The sequence below is a fragment of the Pteropus alecto genome, unplaced genomic scaffold (genome assembly GCF_000325575.1).
Source record: "Pteropus alecto unplaced genomic scaffold, ASM32557v1 scaffold78, whole genome shotgun sequence".
Classification (NCBI taxonomy): Eukaryota; Metazoa; Chordata; class Mammalia; order Chiroptera; family Pteropodidae; genus Pteropus; species Pteropus alecto.
Genome location: NW_006443124.1, coordinates 17,394,622 through 17,422,431, shown reverse-complemented (window position 1 = coordinate 17,422,431; position 27,810 = coordinate 17,394,622). Strand labels below are relative to the sequence as shown.

The following is a 27,810-nucleotide window of genomic DNA, read 5'->3' as shown; positions in this document are numbered from 1 at the left end:
AGACACTTACGTCACGGCGCCGCGCCGGGCCCGCCCCTCTGGGGTGTTAGTGAGCGCCGCGCGACGCGGCGCTCGCGGATGACGTTGCGCCGCAGGAAGGCCGGGCGAGGAGTTCGCGGTGACCGTGAGTGTGGCTCCAGGCACTCCCTTTCCCGCCCGGCGGGTGCAGCCGCGCCGCGGGTCCTCGGAGCCACTCCGGAGCTCAGTGAGGGTGGTACGTTGGTGTCGCGTCGTGCGGGCGGGGACAGACTCCCCGAGGAAGGGTCCGGGACCCGCTGCCGGCATCCACTCAGGAAGTTTACAGCATTTCTCTTCTATCGGGTCACCTCCTAAGGGTGAGGGAGGCCTCCAGGTGCCCTCCCCTGACAGGGGACACCGAAGCAAACCCGGTGCATCTCGGCTGGGAGGGCTTGTTTCCTGGGGCCTGCATGTTGAGACATCAAACATTTAGTTTTGAATCTCCCGGCTTGTCGCCGCGGAAACCTCAGCCCTGACGCTTCCCAGGGGTCCAGGCTTAGTAAGAGTGGCTCTAAACCTCGGCTCCCTTTTTGTACTCCTTACCTCGCTGGATTTTGTGAGAATCACATGACTTTGGAAAACAAGGTGTGAGCTAACCTCCTTTTACGTTGCAGTCCATCCTCAGAGCAGCTTTCTGACTCCCTCACCCACCCGAATGGGCCCGGGCTCGGGCTCGGGCCCGGGCCCTGCCCCTGCCCTACTGAGTCAGGATCTTTGGGAGTATAACCTGGGCCTCTGGTGTTCACAAACCTTCCACAGGTGGTTCTAATGCCAGGTCAGGGCTGAGAGTTGGATAGGTTATGGAGGGACTGGCAAGTGACCCAGTGATAACATACTTGTTCAGAGACATGTTTGGGTCTGTGGCTTTCTTCCTGCATGCGATTTGGCGAGGATCAATTAAATGGAAAAGCCTGCCTGTTAAAAAGATTTCCTTGCCCAGCAGGTCACACGCCCAGCCAGTGACTTGACCTTTGGGCCTTTTCATGCCACAGGGCCCTCAGGAGGAATGGCAGCCGTGGGCAACTTGTTTGGGTAAGCAAAAACTTCCAGGCCCCTTGGGAATGCCATCATGCAGCCACCCAAAGGAACACCAACTTAGGAGCCTCAGAAAAGCTTCTCCAGCCAGTGTATTTACCTAGACAATACACATAAGTACACGTGTACGGACGCCTTGACAGGCTGTCGAGGGAAGAATGGAAACAACTTGTAAACGAGCATCAGACAGTGGTGGCAGTCACCTTCCTATTCAGAGCCTGCAGCCCAGCTCTTGAGTCCCTGGGGAAAGTCACAGCCTTCCTGCCGTGACTTCCCACCAGGACTGCCTCCTCATCTGCCTGTTCCCCTTGCCCCCTGGCCTTCCCCAAATGGGAAACACAGTGTAGTCAGTGTTGCTAGAGGAAATGAGAGCAGGTTTCCTGTTGTTTCTATGGAACCTGGGAGGAGGAATGCGGCACTCAGTCTGAGTCAGTGTGAAAATAAGGAAGAGACTCTGGCTGCAGCATTCACTGGAGAGCCCTTGTCCTGGGAAAGGTTCACGTGGGAACTGCTGTTCTAGTTGGGGAACACCCACCATCTCCTTTCTCCTGTCTTGCACTTCTGAAGGCAGTGACTTGGGTTCCTTTGGTCAAAATTTACCAGGTGTTCAGCTAGGGGCTCTGGGACTTAACAGTAAATAGATGCAGTTTTTATCCCCAGGCCATCAGCCCTGGATGTCCACTGGGAAGTACAGGGTGTGGGTCAATCCAAGTTTGCATGAAAGGTGGTTGGAGATTACTTTAGGGGTCACAGGGCAAGGCCCCAAGTAGGTGAGAGACAGGTGGGGGGCAGGGCCTCGCCCTTTCCTTCACCTTAGAGCATGTGCTCTGTCGAGTGCAAATCTGAGTGTCCACCATGTTCAGAAGGTGAGTGGCTTCCAGTGGTCTTGGTGTGCTCAGGCTGTCCCAGTAATACCATAGACCAGACAGCTTCTCTCCCACAGATCTGGAGCTCTCTTCCTGATTCACAGACAACTGCCTTCTTCTTGTGTCCTCACAGGGCAGAGAGAGCTAGTTCCTGTCTCTTCTTCTAAGGGCACCCATCCTACCTTGGGGGCCCCACTCTCATGACCTCATCTAACCCTAATCACCTCCCAAAGGCTCTGCTCCTGATGCCATCTTATTGGGCATTAGGGCTTCAACATGTGATTTTGGGACACAAACATTCAGTCCACAGCACCAGGTCTGCATTCCCCTGAAAGGCAGCTTCCTGCTTCATGCTCATGTCCAGGGCTCCAGACATCTAGAGATTGTTGTCCTAACCCTTCTGTCCTTTTGTCTGGAAGCACATGTACTTACCCACTATGGCCTCTCCCCATACCTGAGGTAAGGGCTGCTCTGCCCACGTCCCACACCTTGGGGATACTGTGCACCGGTAGGAGCTGGTTGGCCTGGGCTGCATGGGCACGCTGTTCCAAGCACCTGCCGCTGACCAGTGTGTGTGTGTGTGCGTGTGTGTCTGCAGCCTTCTACGGCAGCGTGTGGTGACAAGGGCAGCCCCCGTGGGCTGCCACCTACACATGTCCTCCTGGTGGGCTGACAGCAGCAGAGCCTTGCTCACACGTGTGCACAGACAGGCCTACGCACGCCTCTACCCTGTGCTCCTGGTCAAGAAGGATGGCTCCACCATCCACATCCGCTACCGGGAGCCCAGACGGATGCTGGAGGTAAGCTTCCCTCTCTGGGGTGCAGGTTCCCCAGAATTGTTCATAGGCTCAGAATTGTGGCTGGATGAGAGAGGAGGGTGGGCAAGTCATGGAGCTGACTCCATGCACTAAGGTCCAACAGCAGCAGCAGGCCATGTGTAAAAAATACACATCCTGGGCAAACAAGCAGAAGAGGTTTCTTTAAAGAGTAGAAGTTTGAGCTAGAGGAGCAGAGGTCTGGAGAAGGTCCTGGTCCCTTCCACTGAGTGAGTACGCACCCTCCCTCCACAGATGCCGGTGGACCTGGATGTCTTGTCCCCAGAGGAGAGGCGGGCGCGGCTCCGCAAACGTGAGGCCCAGTTCCGAGACAAGAAGGAGGAGCCAGAGCTTGGTGATGACTTTGACATGGAGCGGTACAAGCAGTTTTGGGCCAAGAAGTGACTGTCCCCAAACTGCCCTGACCTCAGACGTTGGGGGGAGGGGCATTTGTTTTTAAATCAAGCATCAGGATTTTAAATCCATCTTGTCTTTCCTGCTCATGTACTGGCCAGAGCGGGGTCTCTGGCTGAGCCCCCCGGAGGGCTTAGGGTTGGGTCACATGGTTTTAGGAGGTTCAAAGGGCACATGGACTGTGGACATGACTGATGTTGTAGGTGCTCCTCCCACTGCAGGAAGTGCCTGCCATCACCCAGCTACCCGTCTGGGCCTTGGAGCCCCCTCTGCCAGTGCCTCTGTACCAGGAGCTCTCACATTAGTGTGGGGAGTGGTTGGGTCCGAAGACATCTGTGCTGGACCTGTAGCCCACCTGTCCTTTGCCTCACAGGGGCTCCTTTAGCTTGCTTGCTTGCAGTGGGAAAGTGCTCCCTGTCAGAGGAGCCAAGGGAGTGGCCAGTTGCTGACTCCTCTTGGGTCTTAGTGACGAGGCTGGCTTTCCCCAGTGAGCTGCCACCTTCTGCTCTAGAAGTGGGTTTCATGCTGGCTAGGCTTCCTGCAGGACCTGAGGGGGCAATTCCCAACCTGTCCATGTGCAGCTGACCCAGCTCGGCACCTCATCCTGTCTTGGGGGGTTGATCATGTAACCTTGGCTGTCAGGTTCTTTCTCATAAACCTTGAGGGTCCATGCATGGTTCAGTGCTGCCATAGTGATGGTGGGGAGGTATTCTAGGCATGAGTGAGGAGGCAGAAGCATGTGGGAAGTGACCTTGCCACTGTTGGCAGCTCACAGAGAAGGATGCTGGGCTGAGCATCGACCCTGGAATCCTAGCTTGCAGTCCACTCCCCACTGGTCCACTGAGCAAGCCAGCCCCAGCCAGCCATATGCAGCTCCTGGGAAGTCTGCCCCACAGGCTCTGCCAGCCCTCTGGCCTCCTTGGAGCCCTTACCCCTCCATCTGCTCCGTGCTCCCTCCAGAGAGATGCCCACAGCAGTGTCTGCACTTGCTATTCAGGGCCAAGTTATTCATGACAGTGGAAGATGGCAAGGCAGACCTTAGAGGAGGGTAGAGGTGGTGGGTGCAGTGCAGGGAAGAGGCTGAGTACTGCACACACAAGTGGGGATATGTGCCAGGAACAAGGCAAGGTCAGTGATGGGAAGCTACTAAAAGGACTCACCCCGGTGGGAGTTCTGGCAAAACCCACCTAATGGTATTGTTGAAGGCAGGTGGGCAATCAGACTGTCATCCCCCATGGAAGTCTGATTAGATGTGGAGGGGCACACCTGTGTCTTTGGATCTGCTGTCTGACGCTGGAGGCCCCTGAGCAGGTGCAGGGGCAGCTCTGGAGCTCCCATGTGAGGAAACTGAGGGTCAAAGTAGTATTCTAAGACAGGGCCGAGGCTCATACCGTTATGTTTATTCCTACTGTGGGAATCCCCAACCCCCCCGCCCCCAAACAAGAGAGGGTGTCAGCGGAGGCGGGTCAGGAGGCCTCTCCATTGCCTTCCCCACTGAGTACCGGCAGGCCACGTAAGCAGGGTACGCGCTAGGGCAGCATCCTGTAAAATAACTCGTACAAAGGACAACGCAGGGGATGCCGTTTTAAGTCCCAGGTCTGCAGCCACCCTATGGAGTAGGCCCTGAACTCATTAGATAATTGTCACCGACTCGGTCTGTGACCCACGGTGGTGACAGGCGGGACGCACTTGTTCGACGACCAGCCCGCTGAACCATCAGCAGTTTAGTGTGACACGTGTCCTTGTGGAGTCTCCGCCGGCGCCTGGGCGCTCGTTCTTACCGGCGTTGCGGACCAAGCACTGTGCAGCGCGCATCCACGCCCTGTGACCACAGCAGGGTCCCCACACGGTGTCCGATTCCTGGTTCTCACAGCCACGGATGTTGTAGTGGGAACCTCGGTGCGGATAGAGACTCGTCTCCTCAACTGTTCTCCGGCACTCGGTGCACACCGCGGACGGTGACTTTCGGGCGCTGTCCCTGGATCCTGGTGTCATTACAGAATGACTCCCGATAACAGCTGTGTCAGCGGGGCGCTCGGCTTCAGCTTCGGCTGTTTGCCCGCGCCGTCCCGGAGCCGGGCGGGCAGGGGGGCGGTGCGCAGGCGCGTTCGGCAACACGCGAGTTGGCGCGGGCATGACGTTACGGCGCGCGACGCAGGCGCGGAAGCGGGAGCCGCCGGGTAAGAAGCTGGGGAATCTGGAGGCTCGCGGGTACCGGGCGGTTCCGCACCATGTTCGGCTCCAGCCGGGGCGGCGTGCGCGGGGGACAGGACCAGTTCAGCTGGGAGGATGTGAAGACTGACAAGCAAAGGGAGAACTACCTGGGTGAGCGCGGGGTCGGGGGTGCGGGAAGCGGGGGTGTGGGTGCGTGGGGCGCGGGAGCTAAGTCTCGGGGATGCGGAGGACGCGCCGACCAGCGGGCCTAGAACTGACCTCTGTCCCCGCAGGTAACTCGTTGATGGCCCCGGTGGGCCGCTGGCAGAAGGGCCGCGACCTCACCTGGTATGCCAAGGGCCGGGCAGACGGCGCGGGGCTGAGCCGGGAGCAGGAGCTGGCGGCGGTGAGGCAGGCGGAGCAGGAGGCGCTTATGGCGGCGCTGTGAGTGCAAAGGGGACGGGGGCCCTGTGGGAGGCGGGGACACAGCGGGGATGGCAGGAGTGGGGCCAGGGCGAGGCCCGCCGCCCTTGACACTCGCGCGCGCCTCCGCAGAGGCTACAAGAACGTGAAGAAGCAGCCCACCGGCCTGAGCAAGGAGGTGAGGGAGGGGCAGCTCCCTGGGGGCGGGCGTGGAAGAGGGCTGACCCCGCACCGCCGCGAGTGTTTGCCCGTCCTCCCTCCCACAGGATTTTGTGGAAGTCTGCAAGCGGGAAGGAGGTGACCCCGAGGAGAAGGGAGTGGACCGGCTCTTAGGCCTCGGGAGCTCCAGGTGCGGGGCGGGGGTCCTCCCGAGGCGGGGTCTCCGAAAACGCCAGCGTGCAGCTTTTAGGGACTCAGCCCTGTCAGCTGCCCAGGTGGAAATCAGTTACCTGTAAGGGAGGCCTGGGGCGGGCAGGGGGTTGTTTCACTGTGGGGGGTGTCTCACCCCTGTCCCCGCAGTGGCTCCGCAGGCCGAGTGGTATTGTCCAGAGAAGACAAGGAGGCGGCTAAGCTGGGGCTCTCGGTGTTCACGGTAATCGCCCCGAAATGTCTCAGGATCTCACGGCGAGATCTGGGTTTCTCTTTCTATTGAGGCCGGGCAGTCTCCCTTGTCTCCCCTGGGGACCCTTCCAGCTTCTTGGCCTGGGAAATGGGGGCTGGTTCTCCCCATCAACACGTCAGGGCACCCTGTATACCCCCAAGAGTGGCTCTTTTGGCAGCACCACCGCGTGGAGAGCAGTCGCTCAGGAGCCTCCCCTACTCGGAAGAAGCCTCGGCCTGAGGAGAAGGCAGAGCCGGGGTAAGGGCCCCGGAACCCAAGACTCGGGGTTCTCTGCAAGCTGGCTGTCTCTCGGGTCAGCGCCATTCCCAGTTTCAGACCCCTTTTCCTTCTGTGGAGGCCTTTCGAGGTTTTGAGGACAGGGCAGTCACAGTCCCAGGACTGCCCGCTGGTGCCCAGCGAGGTTAGACAGCCTCATGGTGTCACCTACCAGGAGCAGGGGCCACCTGCATGAGCCCTCCCCGAGAGCAGTGTGCAGTGCAGTACCCACTCTGGAGGCCCTGTGGTTGTGGGGTGCAGGAGGGCATGCCATCTGGTGGGAGGGTGTTGGCAGGGGCCATGAGAAGGTCCCATGAATTTTCTGACTGGATGGGAAGGCTATTGGTGCTGCCCACCATGCTAGCCACTGGTCATGTGTGATACTGAGGAACTTCACGCAACGACCTGAGATTGAAATAGGGCCCTGCTAGGCCTAGGGAGCTGTAGGGCAGCAAGCCGGCAATGTATCTGGTTAAGGCCAGTAGCTACTGGTGGCTTGTATGAACCTGTGGGCCCCACCTCCTGTGAGACTCCCATAGTCCAGCAGCTTCTGGCATTCTGTACCCCCTTCACAGCCCTGAGAGCCACAAGAAGAGTAGGAAAGAGAAGAAAAAGAAGAAGAAGCACAAGAAAGAAAAGAGAGAAAAGGAGCACAGGATGGGGTCATCAACCTCTTCAGTGTCCCCAGCTCATACCCGGTAGGTACAGCAGTAGGTATAGTGGCAGCTCTGGGGTGGGAGATTGGGCCAGGTGGTGGGCAGCCCCTCACACCAAGCATCCCCTGGTCTCCATAGGGCCCACTACTGCAGGCACGACTCTGACTCTGCCTCACCCTGCTGCAAGAGGAGGCGAGGGCACAACAGTGACTAAGGCCCAGCCCACTGGGACTCTGCCCACTTCATCCAGACCCTACCCTCAGTGAAGCTTTTGAGCAAGTGCCCTGCTAGGCCTAGGGAGCTGTAGGGCAGCAAGCCAGCAAGGTATCTGGTTAAGGCCTTACCCCCAGATGGCTCCAGGCCCACCAGGGAAGGCCACACTTGCCCAGATCCAGCTGCCCTAGGCCCCAAGAGGCTTAGCTGTGATCAAGTATTGCTACTTGTATTGACTCACTCTTTGTACTTAAGTAAACTTATTTTAACTGGAAAGCATCTCATATTAAAGAGATTGTCATGTGCTTCAATTGTAAGTGATGTGTGAAAATGTGGTTCCAGCAAGATCATCTAAGACCCCACTGGGAAGGAGACTGTCTTGGCAGCCAGTAGGGAGGGCAGAGAGGAACCAGAAGTGCTGGGCTTCATATGGGCCCATCCTAGGTGGGCAAGTGCAGGGAGAGAGGCAGCCAGACTGGGTGTTTATAGTTGGTGGGTGAGGACAGACTTGTATTGGGAAACACCCTTATTCCCTAAGGACTTCTTGCCTGACTCTCATGCTTCCCTATTTGCCTGCTGAATCTGTTCTGCTCTTCGCACGTGGGATGGAAGTGTGCCATTCACCCCTCTTTCCACAGAATAAATGAAAACTTAAACCCAGGCTGGATCATTATAAAATTTTGCTGATTTTAAAGAAATGAAACTAAAAATGTTTTTCTTCAGAGCCCCAGCCCTGGTTCTCAATCTGTTAAGACTTATCTCAGGCCAGGCAGGGCACATAGGGCTGGATGCCTTGAGGGGGAAGGACACCAGGACCTTGTGGGGGGCAGGGGTGCCCAGAAGGGCCAGGTCAGAGGGATGGCCTCCAAGAAGCAGGTAGGGGTCCCACAGCACACAAATGGGCATGGGTGTGTACAACAGCAGAGGCTTCCGAAGCAGCAACAAACTGGAGGGAGGGGTTCCCATCTCTCCCCAGGAACCTCCACAAACAACTCTAGGCCTTGGTGTTTCGGGCACAACCTACATGAGGACCCTGCTGGTCCTCAAAGCCTGGCACTGCCAAGACTGGACCAGGACTAGGGGCTGGACTACCAGCAGGAAGAGACCAAGGAGGGCCCCTAAGGGCAGTGGGACCCTCAACTGCCACAGTGAGGGCAAAGGGGAGGACTGGCCCAGGGAAGAGGGAAGGGTCAGAGAAGGAATGCAGTGGGTCAGGGGCTGGCAGTACTACTTAAGCTGTCCCAGCCCACATCCCAGGAGGCAGCTGTTGGTCAGTGGTACCCAAGCACTGGAAAACCATGAAATAGTTAAGAGATTTTATTCTAATAGCTATAATTACAGTGCTTGTTGTCGAAATGAAAACTGAAAACAAGTATACAAAACAGTTGATTACTAATCGTGTATTGAAAGCAGTAAGAGGTTCCACGACACCAGATAAACCAGTTCTGAGGTTTTCCCCAAGATAAAGTTTAACAGCTCCAGCTTCTTCAGTGTTTATCAAAATACAAAAGAAAAAAGTAGAAGTTGTCGTTTTTGATGGCAAATCTGACCCTTGCAGGCTGAGGGAGTGAAAGCACATGTGGGGGGGAGGGGGTTCCGAGGGGCTGGATTCCAGATGACCGGTCACCCACCCACCCGGCTCCTGCTGGTGAGAACCAGACAACCTGGAGCGAGCGAGCATGTGTGGGGACCATGGGGCTCCCACTCTGGCCAGAGCAGTCCCACCAAAGCACCCACGCTGACCCAAGGTAAGGAAGGCTGGGGTCCCTCTGTGGGGTCTGAGTGGTGGCCGCAGCCCAGCCCATCCCTGGGTGGTGGTGTAAGCACAGGTACAAGCACAAACGCTATGGGATGCGGGATGACCCAGCGACAACAGAGCCAATCACAGGGACCGTATGTGACCATGCAGAACTTATCATGGCTGGTTCTGCCCGCTGCACACTTCAGATGGGAGACAGACCATGGGTGGACTAGACTCAGGCCGTTACTGCAGAACCTGCACTAGGCACATTTCTCCCTTCTGTATGTTCAAGTGTGTCCTTATCTTGTATTTGTAACTATTTTAAAAAATGCACTGAGTTTGGATTAAAAACCAACCACCAAAATGGATCTCAACACAGATCTAAAGCTCCGAGAAGGAGCGTTGGGCTGGTCTGACAGCGACTCCTGGAGGCCCTGGGTGCCTAAAATCCCTTCTCAGTACTAAACAGTGGGTTGATTCTTTTTTACAATAAAAAAAGCTGAGTAATATTGCATAGGAGTACCAAAACTGCCTCCATTGGAAACAAGAACTATTTACATTAAATAAAAACCCGGTTGCAGGCTGCATCTGCACATGTACAGCATGGTGAAGCACACTGGGACCGACCATGGAGACAGCTTCTGGCACTCACACCACAGGGGCACGTCTGCCACATGAGAGGAAAGCGAGGGCGGAAGAGGGAGTGAGGGGGGAGAGAGGAGCGTGGCTCACTTCTGGTTCCGGAGCTGATTGGACAGCCAGTCCAGTCCCTCATAGAGCCCATCGCCACTGGTGGCACAGGTGGCCTGAATGTACCAGTTCCTGTGGCGCAGAGAGTGCAGGCCCAGCTTGTCCGTGATCTCGGCAGCATTCATGGCATTGGGGAGGTCCTGGTGAGAGGGGCGGGGCGGCATGGCAACCATGGATCAGGGGAAGACTCAGACTCCTCCCCACCCCACTTGTGTCCCCCACAGACCTCCAGCCCCTTGGGGTAGCTCGGCCACCCATAAGCACGTACCTGCTTGTTTGCAAACACGAGCAGGACAGCATCCCTGAGCTCGTCCTCTGCCAACATCCGCATGAGCTCTGTGTGTACAACAGCAGAGGCTTCCGAAGCAGCAACATGCTGGAGGGAGGGGTTCCCATCTCTCCCCAGGAACCTCCACAAACAACTCTAGGCCTTGGTGTTTCGGGCACAACCTACATGAGGACCCTGCTGGTCCTCAAAGCCTGGCACTGCCAAGACTGGACCAGGACTAGGGGCTGGACTACCAGCAGGAAGAGACCAAGGAGGGCCCCTAAGGGCAGTGGGACCCTCAACTGCCACAGTGAGGGCAAAGGGGAGGACTGGCCCAGGGAAGAGGGAAGGGTCAGAGAAGGAATGCAGTGGGTCAGGGGCTGGCAGTACTACTTAAGCTGTCCCAGCCCACATCCCAGGAGGCAGCTGTTGGTCAGTGGTACCCAAGCACTGGAAAACCATGAAATAGTTAAGAGATTTTATTCTAATAGCTATAATTACAGTGCTTGTTGTCGAAATGAAAACTGAAAACAAGTATACAAAACAGTTGATTACTAATCGTGTATTGAAAGCAGTAAGAGGTTCCACGACACCAGATAAACCAGTTCTGAGGTTTTCCCCAAGATAAAGTTTAACAGCTCCAGCTTCTTCAGTGTTTATCAAAATACAAAAGAAAAAAGTAGAAGTTGTCGTTTTTGATGGCAAATCTGACCCTTGCAGGCTGAGGGAGTGAAAGCACATGTGGGGGGGAGGGGGTTCCGAGGGGCTGGATTCCAGATGACCGGTCACCCACCCACCCGGCTCCTGCTGGTGAGAACCAGACAACCTGGAGCGAGCGAGCATGTGTGGGGACCATGGGGCTCCCACTCTGGCCAGAGCAGTCCCACCAAAGCACCCACGCTGACCCAAGGTAAGGAAGGCTGGGGTCCCTCTGTGGGGTCTGAGTGGTGGCCGCAGCCCAGCCCATCCCTGGGTGGTGGTGTAAGCACAGGTACAAGCACAAACGCTATGGGATGCGGGATGACCCAGCGACAACAGAGCCAATCACAGGGACCGTATGTGACCATGCAGAACTTATCATGGCTGGTTCTGCCCGCTGCACACTTCAGATGGGAGACAGACCATGGGTGGACTAGACTCAGGCCGTTACTGCAGAACCTGCACTAGGCACATTTCTCCCTTCTGTATGTTCAAGTGTGTCCTTATCTTGTATTTGTAACTATTTTAAAAAATGCACTGAGTTTGGATTAAAAACCAACCACCAAAATGGATCTCAACACAGATCTAAAGCTCCGAGAAGGAGCGTTGGGCTGGTCTGACAGCGACTCCTGGAGGCCCTGGGTGCCTAAAATCCCTTCTCAGTACTAAACAGTGGGTTGATTCTTTTTTACAATAAAAAAAGCTGAGTAATATTGCATAGGAGTACCAGAAACTGCCTCATTGGAAACAAGAACTATTTACATTAAATAAAAACCCGGTTGCAGGCTGCATCTGCACATGTACAGCATGGTGAAGCACACTGGGACCGACCATGGAGACAGCTTCTGGCACTCACACCACAGGGGCACGTCTGCCACATGAGAGGAAAGCGAGGGCGGAAGAGGGAGTGAGGGGGGAGAGAGGAGCGTGGCTCACTTCTGGTTCCGGAGCTGATTGGACAGCCAGTCCAGTCCCTCATAGAGCCCATCGCCACTGGTGGCACAGGTGGCCTGAATGTACCAGTTCCTGTGGCGCAGAGAGTGCAGGCCCAGCTTGTCCGTGATCTCGGCAGCATTCATGGCATTGGGGAGGTCCTGGTGAGAGGGGCGGGGCGGCATGGCAACCATGGATCAGGGGAAGACTCAGACTCCTCCCCACCCCACTTGTGTCCCCCACAGACCTCCAGCCCCTTGGGGTAGCTCGGCCACCCATAAGCACGTACCTGCTTGTTTGCAAACACGAGCAGGACAGCATCCCTGAGCTCGTCCTCTGCCAACATCCGCATGAGCTCTTCACGGGCCTCGTTTACACGTTCTCGGTCATTGCTGTCAACCACAAAGATGAGACCTGCCAAAGAGCAGGAGTCAGCACAGGTGCCAAGGAGACCCCACCTCTCCCACAGGCCATGGGCCCCTGCCCTCACCTTGTGTGTTCTGGAAGTAGTGGCGCCACAGAGGTCGGATCTTGTCCTGGCCGCCCACATCCCACACAGTGAAGCTGATGTTCTTGTATTCCACTGTCTCTACATTGAAGCCTGTAAGAGCATGGCCCCGCATGAGCACTGCCCTGAGAGAGCCTGCCCCCGAGCTGCCCCCTCTGCCCCCAGCAGCCTGGCCTCCTCACCTATGGTGGGGATGGTGGTCACGATCTCACCCAGCTTTAGTTTGTACAGGATGGTGGTCTTCCCTGCAGCGTCCAGGCCTACCATGAGAATGCGCATTTCTTTTTTGCCAAAAAGGCCCTTGAAGAGGTTCGCAAAGATATTCCCCATTCTGTAGACCGGAGGGAGTGACACTGGCCAGAAAAACCTGCAGAGACAAGGGGTCCCCAGGTCTCTTTCTGTGTTGCCCAGAGCCAGCAACTCAGAGACCACCCACCCACCCACCACAGACAAACAGACACCCTGTTTCTTTCTCCAAAATTTCAATTCCCAAAAGCTACAGAAAAAGTTCCCCCCACTGGGCCTCTCGAGTCCCCTCAATTACCCTTAGAAGGGAGAATCTGATAATCTTAGGAACAGGGCTGACAGAAATTTGAGGCAGCAGCTGCCATCATCTCAGGAACTATGCCCAAGGCCACATGGCAACTTGCCCTTAAGTTCACTCAACCTGCCTATGGGGACAATGTCTGACATAGGAAAAGGGGATGTTTACTACCTGATATCCATGGCTTTCAAATGAAAGCCAGATTCTCTCCAATCTAAAACAAAACTTTTAAGGGGCCAGAAACAACTGCAACAAGGCCCTACTGTGTCTCCCAACTGCCCCACCAAGTTCCAATGAAACACGGCCCACATACCACATGACAAATGTAGGGGAAGCTAGAGGGCTCCCTGGCATGGACCAGAAGCCAACTTGTCTTAACATGCTGAGAGCTCAGCACTCAGCCTGCAAGCAGGACATGGGGACCGACGACACCCGGGCACTGAGTCCAAGGCACAGCAAGGGCCCCAGGGGAGCACTATCGGGGGGCTCTTTCCCACCAGCAGAAGTCCCAGAGAGCAGGGGCCTCACGTAGTGCAGCAACACCCACATGCTCATGTGAGAACACACATGCTATGTCCAGGCCACACTCTCACCCCAGATTCCCCTCACTCAGCAGAGCAGAATCACTGGGACATCACCCAGCCAGCTGCAACTTAAGGTCAGAGAGCCAGCAGGAAGGGACAGGAGGCTATGTCCTAGCCGGGGGAGAGTGGGCTCTTAGAGGAGGAGTCTCTGTCTCAGACAGCCCCCAGGGCATAGGAGCTACCCAAGCCTGGCCTGGCTTCTCCAGCCTGCAGCACTTTCACGCTTCCATTATTTTATTTCCAAGCAAAGACTTATGAAAAAAGGTCACCTCAGATGCTGAAGTACCTGCCCTCAGAGGTAACCACAAGCTCCCAGTCTTTGGACTTTGGACAGGTACTGCTGGTGTCAGAGGCCAGTGGAGGACACCGTAAAGGCCTAGCATAGGCATGCCCCACCACCCCATGTCACGCTGATGATGGGCTCAGGTAGAGTCACTATGTCTCTCTGCTATAAGTTTCTTCCACCTGAGTACTGAGTGACAACATGCACATCCAGCTTATCAAATGTCCACCCTCTGGTTTCAGCACCCTGACATTTCTGGCTGAACTAGTGCCATGACAACTGTCAAATGGTGCTTTTGTATCAAGTCATTCCTTCCAGCTGTCAGCATTCTGCTGTAAGAAACCACCTTTCCTTCCCCAGGTAGTGACATGGGCGTGAACTCTCACATTCTTATTTCACTCAATGTGTCAGAACCAGCTGCCCCATTTCTCATATGATGCTCTGGTGGCCCTGGACGTCCCCAGTGGAACCCTTTCCAACTGGCTTCAGTGCACTTTGACACTTTTTAAATCTTTTTGGTTTTGAACAATATTATCTATCAAAAAAATTTAAATTTAAAAAGATCTTTACTATAACTTTTCTGCAAACAGCATGCTTCCCTAAATACAGAGAGTGAAAAACTATGGAGCACAGAACAGACTAAATGCATACACATTAATCTCAGTTCACTCCTGAAATCACTACCGATAAAGTGATGCCTAACCTATAAGGAAAAGAGAAAAGGGAGAAGACAAACCCTAGGAGCCAATGCTGTGTGGGTGGAGTCTGACCATGTGCTCAGCCCTGCAGGAGAGCAAAGGGACCTTCTTGGAACAACTCACCCTGGGGCTCTGACTCAGGTTTCCAGGCAGAAAGGGTGTGGGCGTATGCTGGGCTGGAAAGAGAGGGACTCAGTGCACAACAGGCCTCAAAGTAAGGACCTCTGTAGGCCCCCAAGACGGCCACACCCTATCTCCCTTTAAGAAGCTTCTACAAAAGTGACCAAAACAAACAAGGAATTTGGAAGGAGGCAAGACAGAGACTACTTAAAAGGGAAAAAATAATTAAACAAAACCCCTAACCCACACACATCCCCAGTATCAACAAAGAAGGGATGTGTTGCCTGGAAAACAAGAACTGGATGTTAGGACACAGTGCGGACCTGACAGCCAAAGTGAAAAATTCACCAAAAAAATGGATAAGGAAAAATTGGGATAATTTGAAAGATCAACATCTACCTTGGGCATAGTGATGACTTTTTAGATATGAAACTAAAGACAGAATCCAGGAAAGAAAATTGATAAGCTAGACTTCATGAAAATTAAACTTCTGCTCTGGGAAAGACGCTATCAAGAGAAACAAAACAAAACAAAACAAAAAACGGTTGCAAAAGACACATCAGATAAAGAACTGTCTTCCAAAAACACAAAAAGACTAGTTAAAAACCAACAATAAAAAACAGACCGCCCAATTAAAAAGTGGGCCAAAGACCTTAACAGAGAGACATCACCAAAGAAGTACACAGGTGGCAAATGCGCACATGAAAAGATGCTCCCCATCATATGTCCTCAGGGAAATGCAAATTGAAATAATGAGCTATCACTACACACCTACTAGAATGGCCAACATCTGGAACACTGACAACACCAAATGTGGGCAAGGAAGTGGGGCGAAAGGACCTCTCAGCCACTGCTGGTAGGCATGCAAAATGGTGCAGCCACTTTGGAAGACAGTTTGGTGGTTTCTTACAAAACTAAACAAACGCTTATAACACATTTCAGCAACTGGGCTCCTTGGTACTGACCCAAAGGAGCTGAAAACTTACATCCACACAAAAACCTGCACACGGATGTTTAGGCTGTTTATCCATAATTGCCGAAACTCAGGAGCCAACAAGATGTCCTTCGATATGTGAGTAAATAAACTGTTACATCCATTTGATGGAATATTATTCAGTACTAAAAAGAAATCAGCCATCAAGCCATGAAAAGACAGAGAGGAACCTTAACTGTGTGTTAGTAAGTGAAAGAGGAGGCCACACACTGGATGACTCCAACTGCCTGTCATTCTGGAAAAGGTAAGAACTACAGAGACAATAAAAGACCCATGGTTGCCAGGGGTTGTGGGGAGGGGAGGGATGACTAGGTGGAGCACAGAAGATTTTCAGGATAGTGAGACTACTCTATGTGAGACAGCAGTGGTGGATCCATGTCAGTTATCTGTCCAAACCCATAAAAGGTACAGCACCAAGAATGACCCTAACGTACACTATGGACTCTGGATGGCGACACGTCTACAGGTTCATCCGCTGAGACAAATGCACCACTCTGGGAGGGGATGTTGATCATGGGGGAGGCTGTATGCATGGGAAATCTATGTACCTTCCTCTCAATTATGCTGTGAACCTAAAACTGTTCCCCCCAAAAAATTTTTAAGAAATTTTTTAAAAAATAAATCAACATCTGGCTAAGACTGAAACTGGCCCACTTAAGGCACACTAAATTCCAAAACACCAAGGGTCAACGTACCTCAAACTTAGTGTCCAGAGATCAGAGAGAAGCAATGCTTTCAATCTGTAACCCTATACCAGCCAAAGTATGGATTAGGTGTAAGGGCAGAGCAAAGATCAGGTGAGAAATGCCATGCTGCCTCAGGCGAGGGGAGCCTCAGGGTGATGGGGAAACGTAGCAGGGGGCCGCCCACACTGCAGCATGAAGGTAAGAGTAGAGTTCCAGGAAAGTGGGAATGGGTTACCTATGTGGTTTAAACATTGGGCTTGGCAATTCCAAGGAAACTGGAAAAACTAATGACAGATACACAGAAAAAAAACCAAGGGTGAAAATGAACAAAAGGTGGTCACTTTAGGATGTCCTCTGGGAAAACATAAGGCAGTCACCACTTGGCTCAGCAGTGAACTCGTCATGATACTGTTACCATTATTGTTAAGGCCACAACTAATGGTGTCAAGGGCCTACCCTCACCATCCAAAGCAGACATGCTCATTCAGAAATACAGAGTACAGCCAAGTGATGAAAGGGGCTGTCCTTAGGAAACAGGATAGAGGACTGCTATTTATGCTCGTTTTATTGTTAAAGTATCATCTTCACAAAAACCAACAAAAACAGGCACCAGAGGTTATCTGTATCCTCCCTAACCCTCACTTGGGTGGAAGGCACATCTCCAGGTAAGCCCACCCATGTTTGGTGTCAGCCTCTGCATGCATGCTGCCCCTGCCTCTCCCCCTGGCCTGTTCGTGAGCCCTGATTACCAACAGGGTTGGTCCCCAGCCCCCCTTGGTTTTTAAACAGATCAAACAAAGCTCTGGAGCCCCATAGGGCAAAGGAGTCATGTTTGGGGGCAGAACCAGGATGGAGAGGAGCACCAAGTCTCAGATATAAGAAGTTATGAGACACAGCACTTGGTTTCTCCCCACTACAAACATCTGTACCAGCCCTGCACCTGGCCTGTCCCCCCAGCACTGTTTACTGCTTTGTCAGAGGTCCAGACTGAACACGACATTTGTGGTAGCAGAAAAATTCAATACTCGCCACCAGAGCCATGCCATGGCCTCTTGGCACAGGTTCCAACTTGTGGGATGCCCAGCCCATGTGCTATTTCACCTTTTCCTCCACCAGGATCCCTCGACCTCAAGTCCTGTTTTTCAGGTTTGTCATAATGATCCATCATATTAGTGAGCAGAAAAGACACTGAATTTCTCAGAACACCTGCCCCACCCACCTGAGTCTGTACCAGCTCCTGACCAATCTAGAAGATGCAAGAAGAGTCTGTGGGCTGCATTCCCGCATGCAAAGACCTACAGGGCTAACCGCCGAGGCCAACGATGGGGCCTCCCTGGGGAAAATACCCGTCCCACTCCAATACATAAATCCTATGTGACTGCTTTAGCTGGAGAAATAAGCGCACCCAAGACCTCTACCTGTGCCCTCTGCATCTCCAACAAGCCTCAGTGGTTTCAGAAGCAGGGAGGCCCTCATCTGCGATCAGAGTTGTGCAGCGTACCTCTGCAGAAGGAAAGTCTGTCAGGTTTTCGGAAACCGTTAGAGCTGATTTATGTAACAGAATCTCTATAGAGTGAACACCACAATGACCTGGACAACTGGGATCATGAGGAAGACACCACCAATTTTAAGTGAGGCCTGAGAAATAAAGTGTGACCCAGGGAGGCAGAAAGTGAGAGCCAGACTCCATTCTGCTGTCGACGCGACGGACTGCTTTGCTCTTCTCTGTAAATGGGGGCTCAAATGGATGAATTCTCTACTTGAATAAAAAGATGGGTAGCATCAGAGTTTTCGTTTTGCCTTTTTAAAAGTTTACTGAAATATAAGTTACATCCGGTAAAATGTACAGCCCAACAGTTCATCACTTGTTTGAATATATTAAGAAAAGTAACAAAGTAAAGATTTCTCTGAAGAACTGATATATACTACCAAACACTTTAAGTTTCATCAAGGAGCAACTGTCTCTAGCAGTCACATGTGTGTTTAGATTATCATCCATCACTCACAAGCCCAGTTCATCCATGCCACACAGGATTTAATTTTAAAGGGGGGTGGGGAATCCCCTTCGTTCACAGGTGATATGGTCTTGTTATAATTGTTGCAAACTGCTTTGTACATCACCTAGGGACTCCAGCACATCAGCTAAATAAAGCCTCAAGCCATGAACCAACACGCTGCCTGTCAGCCCAACATTGCATTTCTATAGCTCTGACATCTTTTCTGCAATTGAGTAGTGCATTGTATTTTATCACTATTTTACAAAAATTAGTGTAAGAGGAGAACTTAATGTACCAATACTAGTGATAAGTAGATACACCTCACAGTCTAACACAATTGTCACAAAGATATGCACAAACACACTCAGAATACTCAGCCTGGGACACTTAATGGATCTAATTAAGCTGACAGAACTGTCTTTTCTTCTCATTTACATATAATTGACATATACATTGTATTAGTTTCAGGTGTACAACACAATGAAGTGATATGTGCAAATGTTGTGAAATGATCACCACAATGAGTCTAGTTATCATCACTTCAGTTATATTTTTTTCTTGTGATAAGAACTTTTAAGACCTACATTAGCAACTTTCAGATGTGCAACACAGTATTGTTCACTATAGCAACCACCCCACACAGTACATTCCAGGACTTACTTAGATCTAGAAATTTGTAGCCCCTGACCCCCCTCCCTCCCCTGATCTGGAACCTTAAATAAACAGAAGATCTGGAACTTTAAATAAACAGAAGAACACCCACAATACTCCCAAACTGTATAATTCTGGTCACCAAAAGAAATAAAACTTTCAGGATGTTTCTGCAGGAATCTATCAAGCACCAGGCTGGCCTCTCTGCAGGACTCCTGCTCCCCCACTGGCCAAGGCCTGCATCCTAATGCTGGAGGGCTGGTCTCCAACACATCCTAGCTTTGCACACCACCTCCCACACCTGAAAGAGGGCACTACCTGTGAGGTCCAACTCTCAGGAGGAGCAACCACTGAAACTTAATTTAGATTACTCTTTGCAGGTTAAGATTCAAGGTAAAATCTTTAAAATGACAGCTAGAAATGAGTTTCATTCATGAATGTGGCTCTTGTTCTACAGTAACACTAACACCCAAGAACCCCTGTCACTAACTGAACAGACATATACCAACCACAAGGCCCACATGGGAAAAGCTTAACAGCAATTAATCCTACTCATCACTAACTACAAAAAAACAAAGCCTTTAATCGATGAACACATTTATATTTTGTAGTTCCCCCTCATTTAGTCTTAAAGTTTTACTTACTATTTTTTAACATAACTGACCTCAAAGCAATTCACCAAACACTAATTATGTTCTGAAATCCAGAGGGGGCAAATACTCAGGTGGGCTAACAACATGAAAACAATATCCACGTGGGACACTGAACCCAAATGAAACCAGGATGGAGACCCAAAGCTAAGGCCTTGTTCAGAACTGCACCAGGAATAGCTCTCGCAGCTCTGTGCAACTGTCCTTACGGCAGACAATGGCTGTTCCTGTCTTCCTCTCCCTGATTTGTCCCTGGGAGGAGATCTTCCAGAATAAATCTACATTCCTGGCCCCCTGCAGCCATGCAGGCCCATCTGAGTATTCTGGTCTGTGAGATGGGGAAAAAGTGATGGACTAGATTCCAGGTCCTGTAGGCCTGGTGGTGGCCACCTGCATACTGGACCCTAATGAGCACCTCTACCCTGGCAGTAAGGATGTAGATACCCCTGTCTGTCCGATACCAAATGTAGTTAAGACTGAAGGACTTGTTACTAGAAAAAAATTAAAGAGCAAAAATACAATTTTGCATCAACCGACAACATAAAATGTACAACAAATCAGACTGAAAAATGGAGAAAACTAATTTATGACTAAAATGCAAAGCGGGATTCGAAAAACCATGGGCAACTTTAAGGCACTCAGCCACCCTGAAAAGTGTCCTACCACCTAATTTTGCAGATAATTAGTAGTTCTTCGGAAGTTTCAGAATTGTCTTTCAATCCAATCCCGTGGGAACCAGAGGACCAACAGGTGAGATCGGCTTGGAGAGCCTCAGCAAGTTGCTTAGGTGTGTCCTGACCCCAGTGCCCTTACCACACCCTGATTCTCTATGCTGTGCCCATGGAGCCCTTTGCTTAACCTCTGAAGCCAAGCTCTGAGACTACCAATTTCCACAGGAAATGGTCTTTTCCTCTCTATTCTTCTCAGTGCACCCTTTACCTCGACACATGACAGTACTCAGCAAAGGAGTAGCTATGCCAGGAGAATAGCACCGGGCACTGAGGTCAATGACACTCAGTGAACCCAGCTGACCGAGGGCAAAATTGGAGGGCTGCAACAAGTGTCTGCCTTCCACCCACCTTATTGGTAAACTAGGTCTTAGAGGCCCCTGGGCCAAGCAACGTCAAAGTGATACTGGGGCCCTCTCAATGCAGACACGCACACATTCAGATGGGAAGCCCCCACATTCCTGACAGAGAAGGCTGGCGCACCGGTCACAAAACAGTCCTGGGTTTCAGTTCTAGTACTGAGAACATGAAAAGAGAAAACAATTCAGGATTCTGATTTCTGTTGTGAAGTAAATCACATTCATTTCTTGATGTCATCCCACTTATGATGTGGTCACCGCAAACACGCTGCAGACTCTGCAGTCATCATGTAGTGGCCATCACGTAGACACAGGCCCTCCCCAGCACAGGGGTGGGGCTCGCTTCGCAATCTTGAAGAGAAAGGGAACTGCAACCTCAGAGACCCTCCAAGTGCTCAGAGCAACAGGCAGACCTGAGGCTTTCTCACCTGGGGGGCTTTGGTGAGCGTTTAAGCCAATCTCCAAAATTTGATTTTTGCCTTCAGGGAACTTTCACTTTGAAAACAAAAATTTAAAAACTACAACCCCAACCCTTTATCTGAGAGCCAGCCTCTGGAGGACACAGAAGTGGAAAGTGTAGCGTGAGCTGAAGCCTCTGTTGGATCCCCCCACCTTTGAGGCAAGCCCTCCCACCACCAGACCTGCCCCCCACCTCCTGTGACCTTTGCAACACTCAGAGGCTCAGGATGCACTCTGCCTCCCCTTGCTTGAGAGGCCACAGCAACCTGTCAACAGGCCTCTTCCAACTTCTGGTCACACTTCAGATAGGGAAGCCCTAGTGGCAGGGTTATCTCACACACATGCTCACACCATGCTCTGCTTAAAACCTCCCAGCGGTTCCACTACGCTCTGTGTCTTGCACTTTCACACCCCAACACCGCCCCCTTTCAGCCATTCACTCGCAGGGGAGTACCACTCCTACACATAACCCCCATTTTTCTATTCCCCACTAGACATTCTCTCTTACCCCCGGACCCCAATCCCATTATTCCCTAGACACCCAGATCTCCCACCAAAATCTAACCCTCCAACATAAAGGGCCTGTCCTTCTCCACGTTAAACCTGAAAAACTTCTTCCCAGCTCCTTAGACCCCAAACCGGAGACACCCACAATCCCTCTCTGTCTCTTTCATCTCCGAATGTGTCTGCTTTACCAGCAAGTCCCACCTCTCTCCCCTTGAATGGTGCATCCCTACCATCACTCACCTCTACCACAGAGTAGTCATCTCATTTCCCCTCTGGAACCTCAATAGCCTGTTGGATAAATCAGATGACTGAACACCACATGCTAAGTCAGGGTCTATACACAGGTCCGAACCGGCACTCCATTGGTGTTTCATAAAGCCATTTCGCAAGGAAGCTAGCATACAACACAACCAACATATGCACCGACTGCAAATCACCCAATACATTTCCTAACTGTAATGTAACAGGGAAATGAAGGACAGTGACTTAGAATAAAATGCGTGCTTCAATGTCAGGCACAACCACGCCACCAGCTCAAGGAGGCTTTCAGAGAACCAGCTCACAGAGCCTGCCACGATGCCCATTGCTGGGGCTGGCACCTCAAACACTCAGGGCCTGGTGTTCCCGTGGAGCAGAAAGAGAAAACAATTCATGGTAAGGTTTTGCAAAGAACAAATTCCCCCCCACCCATGATTTACAAGGAAGCTTTTTTCTGGAAAATTCAGCAAGTCTATTAAAACCATGCAAAAAAAAAAGAAAGTGTTGCCTCTGTATATAAACCAGAATTAGCATTAAGACGAAATTCACACAGAATGCATTCTTGCAGCTCTCACAAATTCCCCAAATACTCTTCTGGAGAGCCAGCCCCTCCAAGGCCCAATGGCACACACGAGCAGGCTTCCCTCCCTTCTTCACTCACTCTGCTACTGGCAGATTTCCAAAACCACCCCAGGGCCTCTGCATTCACTGCTCCTCTGCCTGGGAGAAGCTTCCTGTTTCTCCCACAGACCCACAGGAACCCTGCTCCCCCACACCTCTTATCCCCAGCTCATGCCCCACCCTCCTCACAGGCCACAGGCACTTAACGCCTGCCCCTTTCCTGTGTTCTGTTAGCCTGCCTTCTCATTCTGCTCAGTGCCAGGGCCCTGCATCCTGACCCAGCTCCTCGCTCTGCCAATGGGGCCTCCTGTGCCCAGAACTCACCTTCTTCCCTGCCCCCACCACCTATCTCCCACCACCGGGTACTTCCCTGGGTGACACTCAAAAGAGTCACCATCAAAGAAAGGAGAAAATAAGTGTAAAAGAGCATTCACCAGGGTCCTTAGGGATTAAAAACCAAATATATGAATCATACCTGTCTGCAAATATGGTTTTCCTAAAAATTAGTTTGTCAAGAAAACGCTATCAAGTCAACAATGAATTTCATGCTGGTTTAAAATTATATGTGAGTGGTGGTCTGAACATTCCTTTGACATTCCAGTGAGACCAAAGCTGTGGAGACAGTGTGACTGACCACTCAGGGCAAAGGTGAGCATCCCAGCAATGTCCAGTACATAGGTGAAGTATGTGCACAATCTGCTTCCTATACCTGCCCTCAGGTGCCTGCAACTGGTGACTCAGAATACATTTTCACTGATCTCCCCAGGAACTGGCAAGATCCTACAACACTTTGATAGAAGAGAAATGCCAAAAGCTGTAATTATTTTGAGCAAAGATTCACCACCAAAAGTGACAAAAGATGTAGCATTTTAAATATAAATTAATGAATCCAATCAGTTAATTAGAAACTGCATGCTCCCCTACAGAGGAGAGGAAATGTCACAGGAAAACACTGTTAACAGCAATTTTAAAAAGACTTCTCTTGTTCTGAATCCTATGATCAAAATGCTGGCACATATAACTTTGCTTTCATTCCCACTCTTCATGAATGAGTCAAGGCAGTCTTGAAATTGTTTTCTTGACCATTTGTATCTCAGCACAACTGATGGGATATTTAAAAAAACTTCATGTTAAAAAAAAATTGCAGAATCTTAAGAGAGTTACAACTCTAAGCTTCCTGTTTAGCTCTCAAACATGGAAATACAAAAATTATCTGACGTATAATACAAACTGAAAGACTTTAACTATTTTACATGACTTGCTAGCATCCCTTTGAGGAACAAAGCTTAAATTTTGATTAAACATTAATTAATGTTTCCAAAATGTACTATGCGCTTTAACTTCTGAAAATGTGCATGGATCATACCTGGGCCTCCCATTAATTTATGCCTTATACTAACAATCATCTCTGTGGCCTCAGAAGGTGTGTAAAAACATTTACCTCCTAAACAAAACCACTCCCAATTGCTATGTGTAAAATCTGCCTTTTTTTTGGGTCTCTTCCCTTTCTATGACAGGTTGCCAAGCTCTTGTTGCTACTGTGCACAAACAAACAAACAAACAAACAGGAAACAAGGGTCTGTTAGGGACAAGGCGGTCAGGTTTCTGCATCAGACAGACGCACCATTCTTTCCAACTCATGTAAGGAAGCTGGGGTGACAGGACCCTGGGAGAGGGCCTAAGAGACTTTCCTAGATTAAAGAGCTTTGATGTTTTTGTGTTAAATTTTGCCACTTTTCCCCCCAGCTAATCAGATCATCTGATCCATCTGAGAATTCTGAACTACTCTCCAGAATGTGATACAGCTATAGTTGTGACAGATGTAGTGCAAATATATTTAAATTTTCTAACAGAAAAGGATAGAACCCAGGGATGAAGAAATAGAGCTGTGTAATATGTGTGACCTGGAGTCCTCCCACCCACACACACTCACACGTCCCCAAGCCGTCCTTTACTTGCCAGTAGGAAGGTTACACCCAACTCACTGGTAGGTCAAAATTGTTTCCAAAAGACCACTTCAGATGGTGCTTGGAGGACATCTCTAACACCATCCACACCAGGAAGGAGCAGACAAAGTGCAAGAGATAAGTTACCCAATTTTAAGATCTCAAATGAAGGGAATTTTTCATGCTTCCCAACCGCCTCTGACAGATGTGCATTTCATTTCCATTCACCTAATTCTACAAAGGTTGGAAGATCAAAGGGGAGAATACTGATGAGACAACATGCACAGAGACGGTTGTGAATGGTATGGCAAGCCCAGGATAGAGACAGCACCGGCTCAGTAAACGATCACAACCCTTAACTTAGGAGGCTGCGGAAATGCTCGGTAAGCCTGAACTGTGGTCAAGAGCAGATTTAAATCCACATGTAAAGGCAATATTCAATATGGAGAATCTGAAGAATATTAACTCAGCTCTCTCAAATCAAGTTAACATACAACTGACGAACTTGCACATGGTTTTTCCCTTTTTAGGTTTATTCCTGTGCCATTTGACTCTGGATACCACCCCAGAGGCTGATGGTCCACATGGCATTCCACTGAAGTCTACAGATAAATCAAAATGTACCTTCCTGTAGTTTCAAGCCTGCCTGGTCTTTGGCAGAGGCAGCTTAGCAAGGCTGAATGTCCTCTTCATATTGTGCAAGAGGCAAAGTATATAACTAGACCACATGATTTAAAAAACCAGAACTGTGAAGAGCACAGAACCAGTTTTTGCTTTATAACTTTCTCTCTGTGATGAACAGACAGCATGTGAGTCAGCTATGATCCAAACCAACTATTTTAGTCTTTTTGAAGCAGCAATCCTGAGTACTTATACCTGAAGATAGCCCTTACAGGAAACAGCATGTTTCTCATGCCCAAGTGATATGGATTTACTTTCAACAGGACATTTCTGAAGACAATTGACACCTGTGAGAAGGCACAGCTACGTTATGCTAATGAGAGAGGAAACCTTTGTGGGAAAGAAACAGCACACTCTTAACAAAGTGGCCAGATTTGTGATTAACATATACATACTTAATTCCTCTTAATTTTGAGCCCAGCTAGCTAGTGTCACCATGTATTCAAGTTTTTACAGTTTTGGCGACTCAGTTTTGGAGGTTGCTCAAAACACTAAGTGAGGACACCACACTCACAGCCCCATGTGTTAGATACTGCGAATTGCCAACGTAGAGGGCCACAATGCACCCTAGCATCTCACACTCCTTGGGACACAGACACAGCTGGAAACGCAGGACCCATCATGCAAAGAGCCGGCAGAAAAAAAGTGCTGACCACTAGTTCTGAACTAGAACCAGAGCTGACCACTGGAACACCAGTAGTGGCACCAACTACACAACTCTCAACAGTGACTTCCCAGACCACCCCAAAGCGTTTTGAATTCCCTCTTTTCAATCCAATGACTTGTGCAATTCCGCTCAATTAATTTAAAACAGCAACTTGGTGTTCCAAGAAATGAGAGTGCCATCTAGCTCAGAAGTGCTGTCTGAGCTTACTAGCTATAAGTAACCGGCAAACTACAATTTTACACGCTGTAATCATTTCGATTGTGCAACAAAAAAGTGTTAGCGCTCTGCTAGAAAGGCAGCCTCGACCACGGACCAGTCGTCCCATAGATAAAGATTCACCAGCTCGTAAGAGTGTTCTCATCTCTGCCAACGGAGCCCAGGAAGCAACAAGCTTTGACAAAGGGGCCCGGCACAGGCGCTTCCACTCGGACCCCAGGCCCTGGCCTCACAGGACGGCTCAGGCACCCGGGCCCCACCCTGCCCGTCCTGTCCTCGGAGCAAACAGGAACTAGGCTCAAACCCTGGCCACTGCGTGACCTTGGCAGCGTCCCGGGCCACGGGCCTCAGTTTCCTGGTCCTTGAGACCCCGAGGAGTGAGGCTCAGCACCAAGCGGGGCTTCCTCGGGATCCCGTGGCCCAGCCGGACTTCCGGTCACCCGCCCTGGAAGCTCAGGGGGGCGCAGACCAGTGGCGGGGGCTCGGAGGACGGTAGGGAGTGACCCCAGCTCCGGCTTGGTCTCAACTCGGCCCCAGCCTCGACTTCAACATGACCCTTGGCGGGCGACTAACCCTGGCCCCAACCTCCGCCCCCGCCCGGCCTCGACTCACAGTCCAGTCCTCTGCGCCCGCCTCGGCCCCCAGATTAGCCTCGAACCCCGACTCAGCCTCGCCTCAGCCCTCACCGTCCTGGGCTCGTCTCGGTCCCCACCTCGGATTCGCTTCAGACTTAGTCCCCAGCCTCCCCTCGCTTCAACCTCGGCCTCACCATGGCTCCCGGCTCGGCCTCGCCTCCGCCCCGGCCTCGCCCCGGCCCTTACCACGGCACTCGGCCTCACTTAGGCCCTCTCCGCCTCGCCGCCCTCGCCGCAGTAGGCAGAGATTCCTGCAGCCCAGGCCTGCCCCCAGCCCCGGCGCCCACCTCACCCTCGGCGGCCGCGGCGTTAATGCTGCTCCGAGCCAGGCGTTGGTTTCGCTCCCACAAGATGGCGGTTCTGACGGCGGCCACGTCAGTGCCTGCTGCCGCAGGGTACGCTGGGGAATGGGGATGGCCACCCACGCCCCGCCCACTCGCCGCCGCGGCGCTCACGCGCAGACTCCCAGTGGAGGGCGGGCGGGAGTGCAGCATGGAGACGACGCCCCGCCTGCCGCCGCGCGTGCGCTCCCTCACCTCTGCGCATGCGCATCATCACCCCCCACCCGCGAGGCGAAGTCTTTGCGTCTGCGCCTTGCGTCGCTGTGGGGGGCTCATATGGAAATCACAACCCATTTAGCGGATGCGGAGGGTGAAGCTCGAGTAGGTCCTTCCGTTCTGGAGCGGCGACGCTGAGATGCCAGACAGCTTCCTCGGCCAGGGATTCCCCACGGTCAGGCCGGCCCCCTGGTATTGTGGAAACTGTTGCCACCAGTAGGCGACCACCGGGGATAGGGGGTTCCCTGGGGCTCCCGTCCCCTGGAGATACCGCTGTGACCCATGCAGCCCAGTGCGCACCGGACAGCCTATGCAGGGAATCGGCCACCAGATCAAATAAAGAAACCGTACAGTAGCAGATGCCAAGCAAGAGGACCCCTCCTCCGAGAAACCTCTCTGGGTTGATCAGAAGGGAGGCGAGGACCATCGCGACTTTTCACATTCTCCAGGCTCAGGGTCTGGCTCTGGCCCCCACTTGAGACCTTACTCTGGCCTCTCGCCGATCTTGGCCCCCTCCTTCTGCTACCTGAGCTCCTTTTCCCCCACCCTTGTGTTGCTGCGAGGGGTCCCCAATCAAGAGGGGTTGGGGAGGTTGCTGG

General features: G+C 51.7%; 3 protein-coding genes across 8 annotated transcripts; 2 read left to right on the top strand and 1 right to left on the bottom strand.

Annotated features, from left to right (window-relative positions):
* Positions 1–57: 57 nt before the first annotated feature.
* Positions 58–3,219, top strand: MRPL55 (mitochondrial ribosomal protein L55). Of its 3 annotated transcripts, none has more exons than XM_006923270.3 (4): positions 58–214; positions 962–1,050; positions 2,518–2,719; positions 2,990–3,219. In XM_006923270.3, exons 2-4 carry the CDS (start codon positions 1,025–1,027, stop codon positions 3,137–3,139), a joined length of 378 nt encoding a protein of 125 aa, XP_006923332.1. In that variant the 5' UTR covers positions 58–214; positions 962–1,024; the 3' UTR covers positions 3,140–3,219. The 3 variants fall into 3 exon arrangements, with proteins under 3 accessions (XP_006923332.1, XP_015453553.1, XP_015453554.1); XM_015598067.2 differs by having other exon boundaries at positions 59–214; positions 959–1,050; XM_015598068.2 differs by having other exon boundaries at positions 59–335.
* A 1,368-nt stretch (positions 3,220–4,587) lies between these two features.
* CUNH1orf35 (chromosome unknown C1orf35 homolog) lies at positions 4,588–8,132 on the top strand. Its single transcript, XM_006923269.3, has 8 exons — positions 4,588–5,473; positions 5,596–5,746; positions 5,858–5,903; positions 5,992–6,074; positions 6,245–6,317; positions 6,505–6,584; positions 7,178–7,300; positions 7,397–8,132. Exons 1-8 carry the CDS (start codon positions 5,380–5,382, stop codon positions 7,470–7,472), a joined length of 726 nt encoding a protein of 241 aa, XP_006923331.1. The 5' UTR covers positions 4,588–5,379; the 3' UTR covers positions 7,473–8,132.
* A 641-nt stretch (positions 8,133–8,773) lies between these two features.
* ARF1 (ADP ribosylation factor 1) lies at positions 8,774–27,101 on the bottom strand. 4 transcript variants are annotated; one of them, XM_006923267.3, is made up of 6 exons: positions 26,947–27,101; positions 12,553–12,737; positions 12,353–12,463; positions 12,197–12,276; positions 10,231–10,275; positions 8,774–10,102 (listed from the first exon to the last, which is right to left on the bottom strand). In XM_006923267.3, the coding sequence occupies exons 2-6, from the start codon at positions 12,698–12,700 to the stop codon at positions 9,941–9,943; spliced, it is 546 nt and encodes a 181-aa protein (XP_006923329.1). In that variant the 5' UTR covers positions 12,701–12,737; positions 26,947–27,101; the 3' UTR covers positions 8,774–9,940. The 4 variants fall into 4 exon arrangements, with proteins under 4 accessions (XP_006923329.1, XP_006923327.1, XP_006923330.1 ...); XM_006923265.3 differs by lacking the exons at positions 8,774–10,102; positions 10,231–10,275 and adding an exon at positions 10,778–12,023 and having other exon boundaries at positions 12,152–12,276; XM_006923268.3 differs by lacking the exons at positions 8,774–10,102; positions 10,231–10,275 and adding an exon at positions 10,778–12,023 and having other exon boundaries at positions 12,152–12,276; positions 26,942–27,076.
* Between the last annotated feature and the right edge of the window lie 709 nt (positions 27,102–27,810).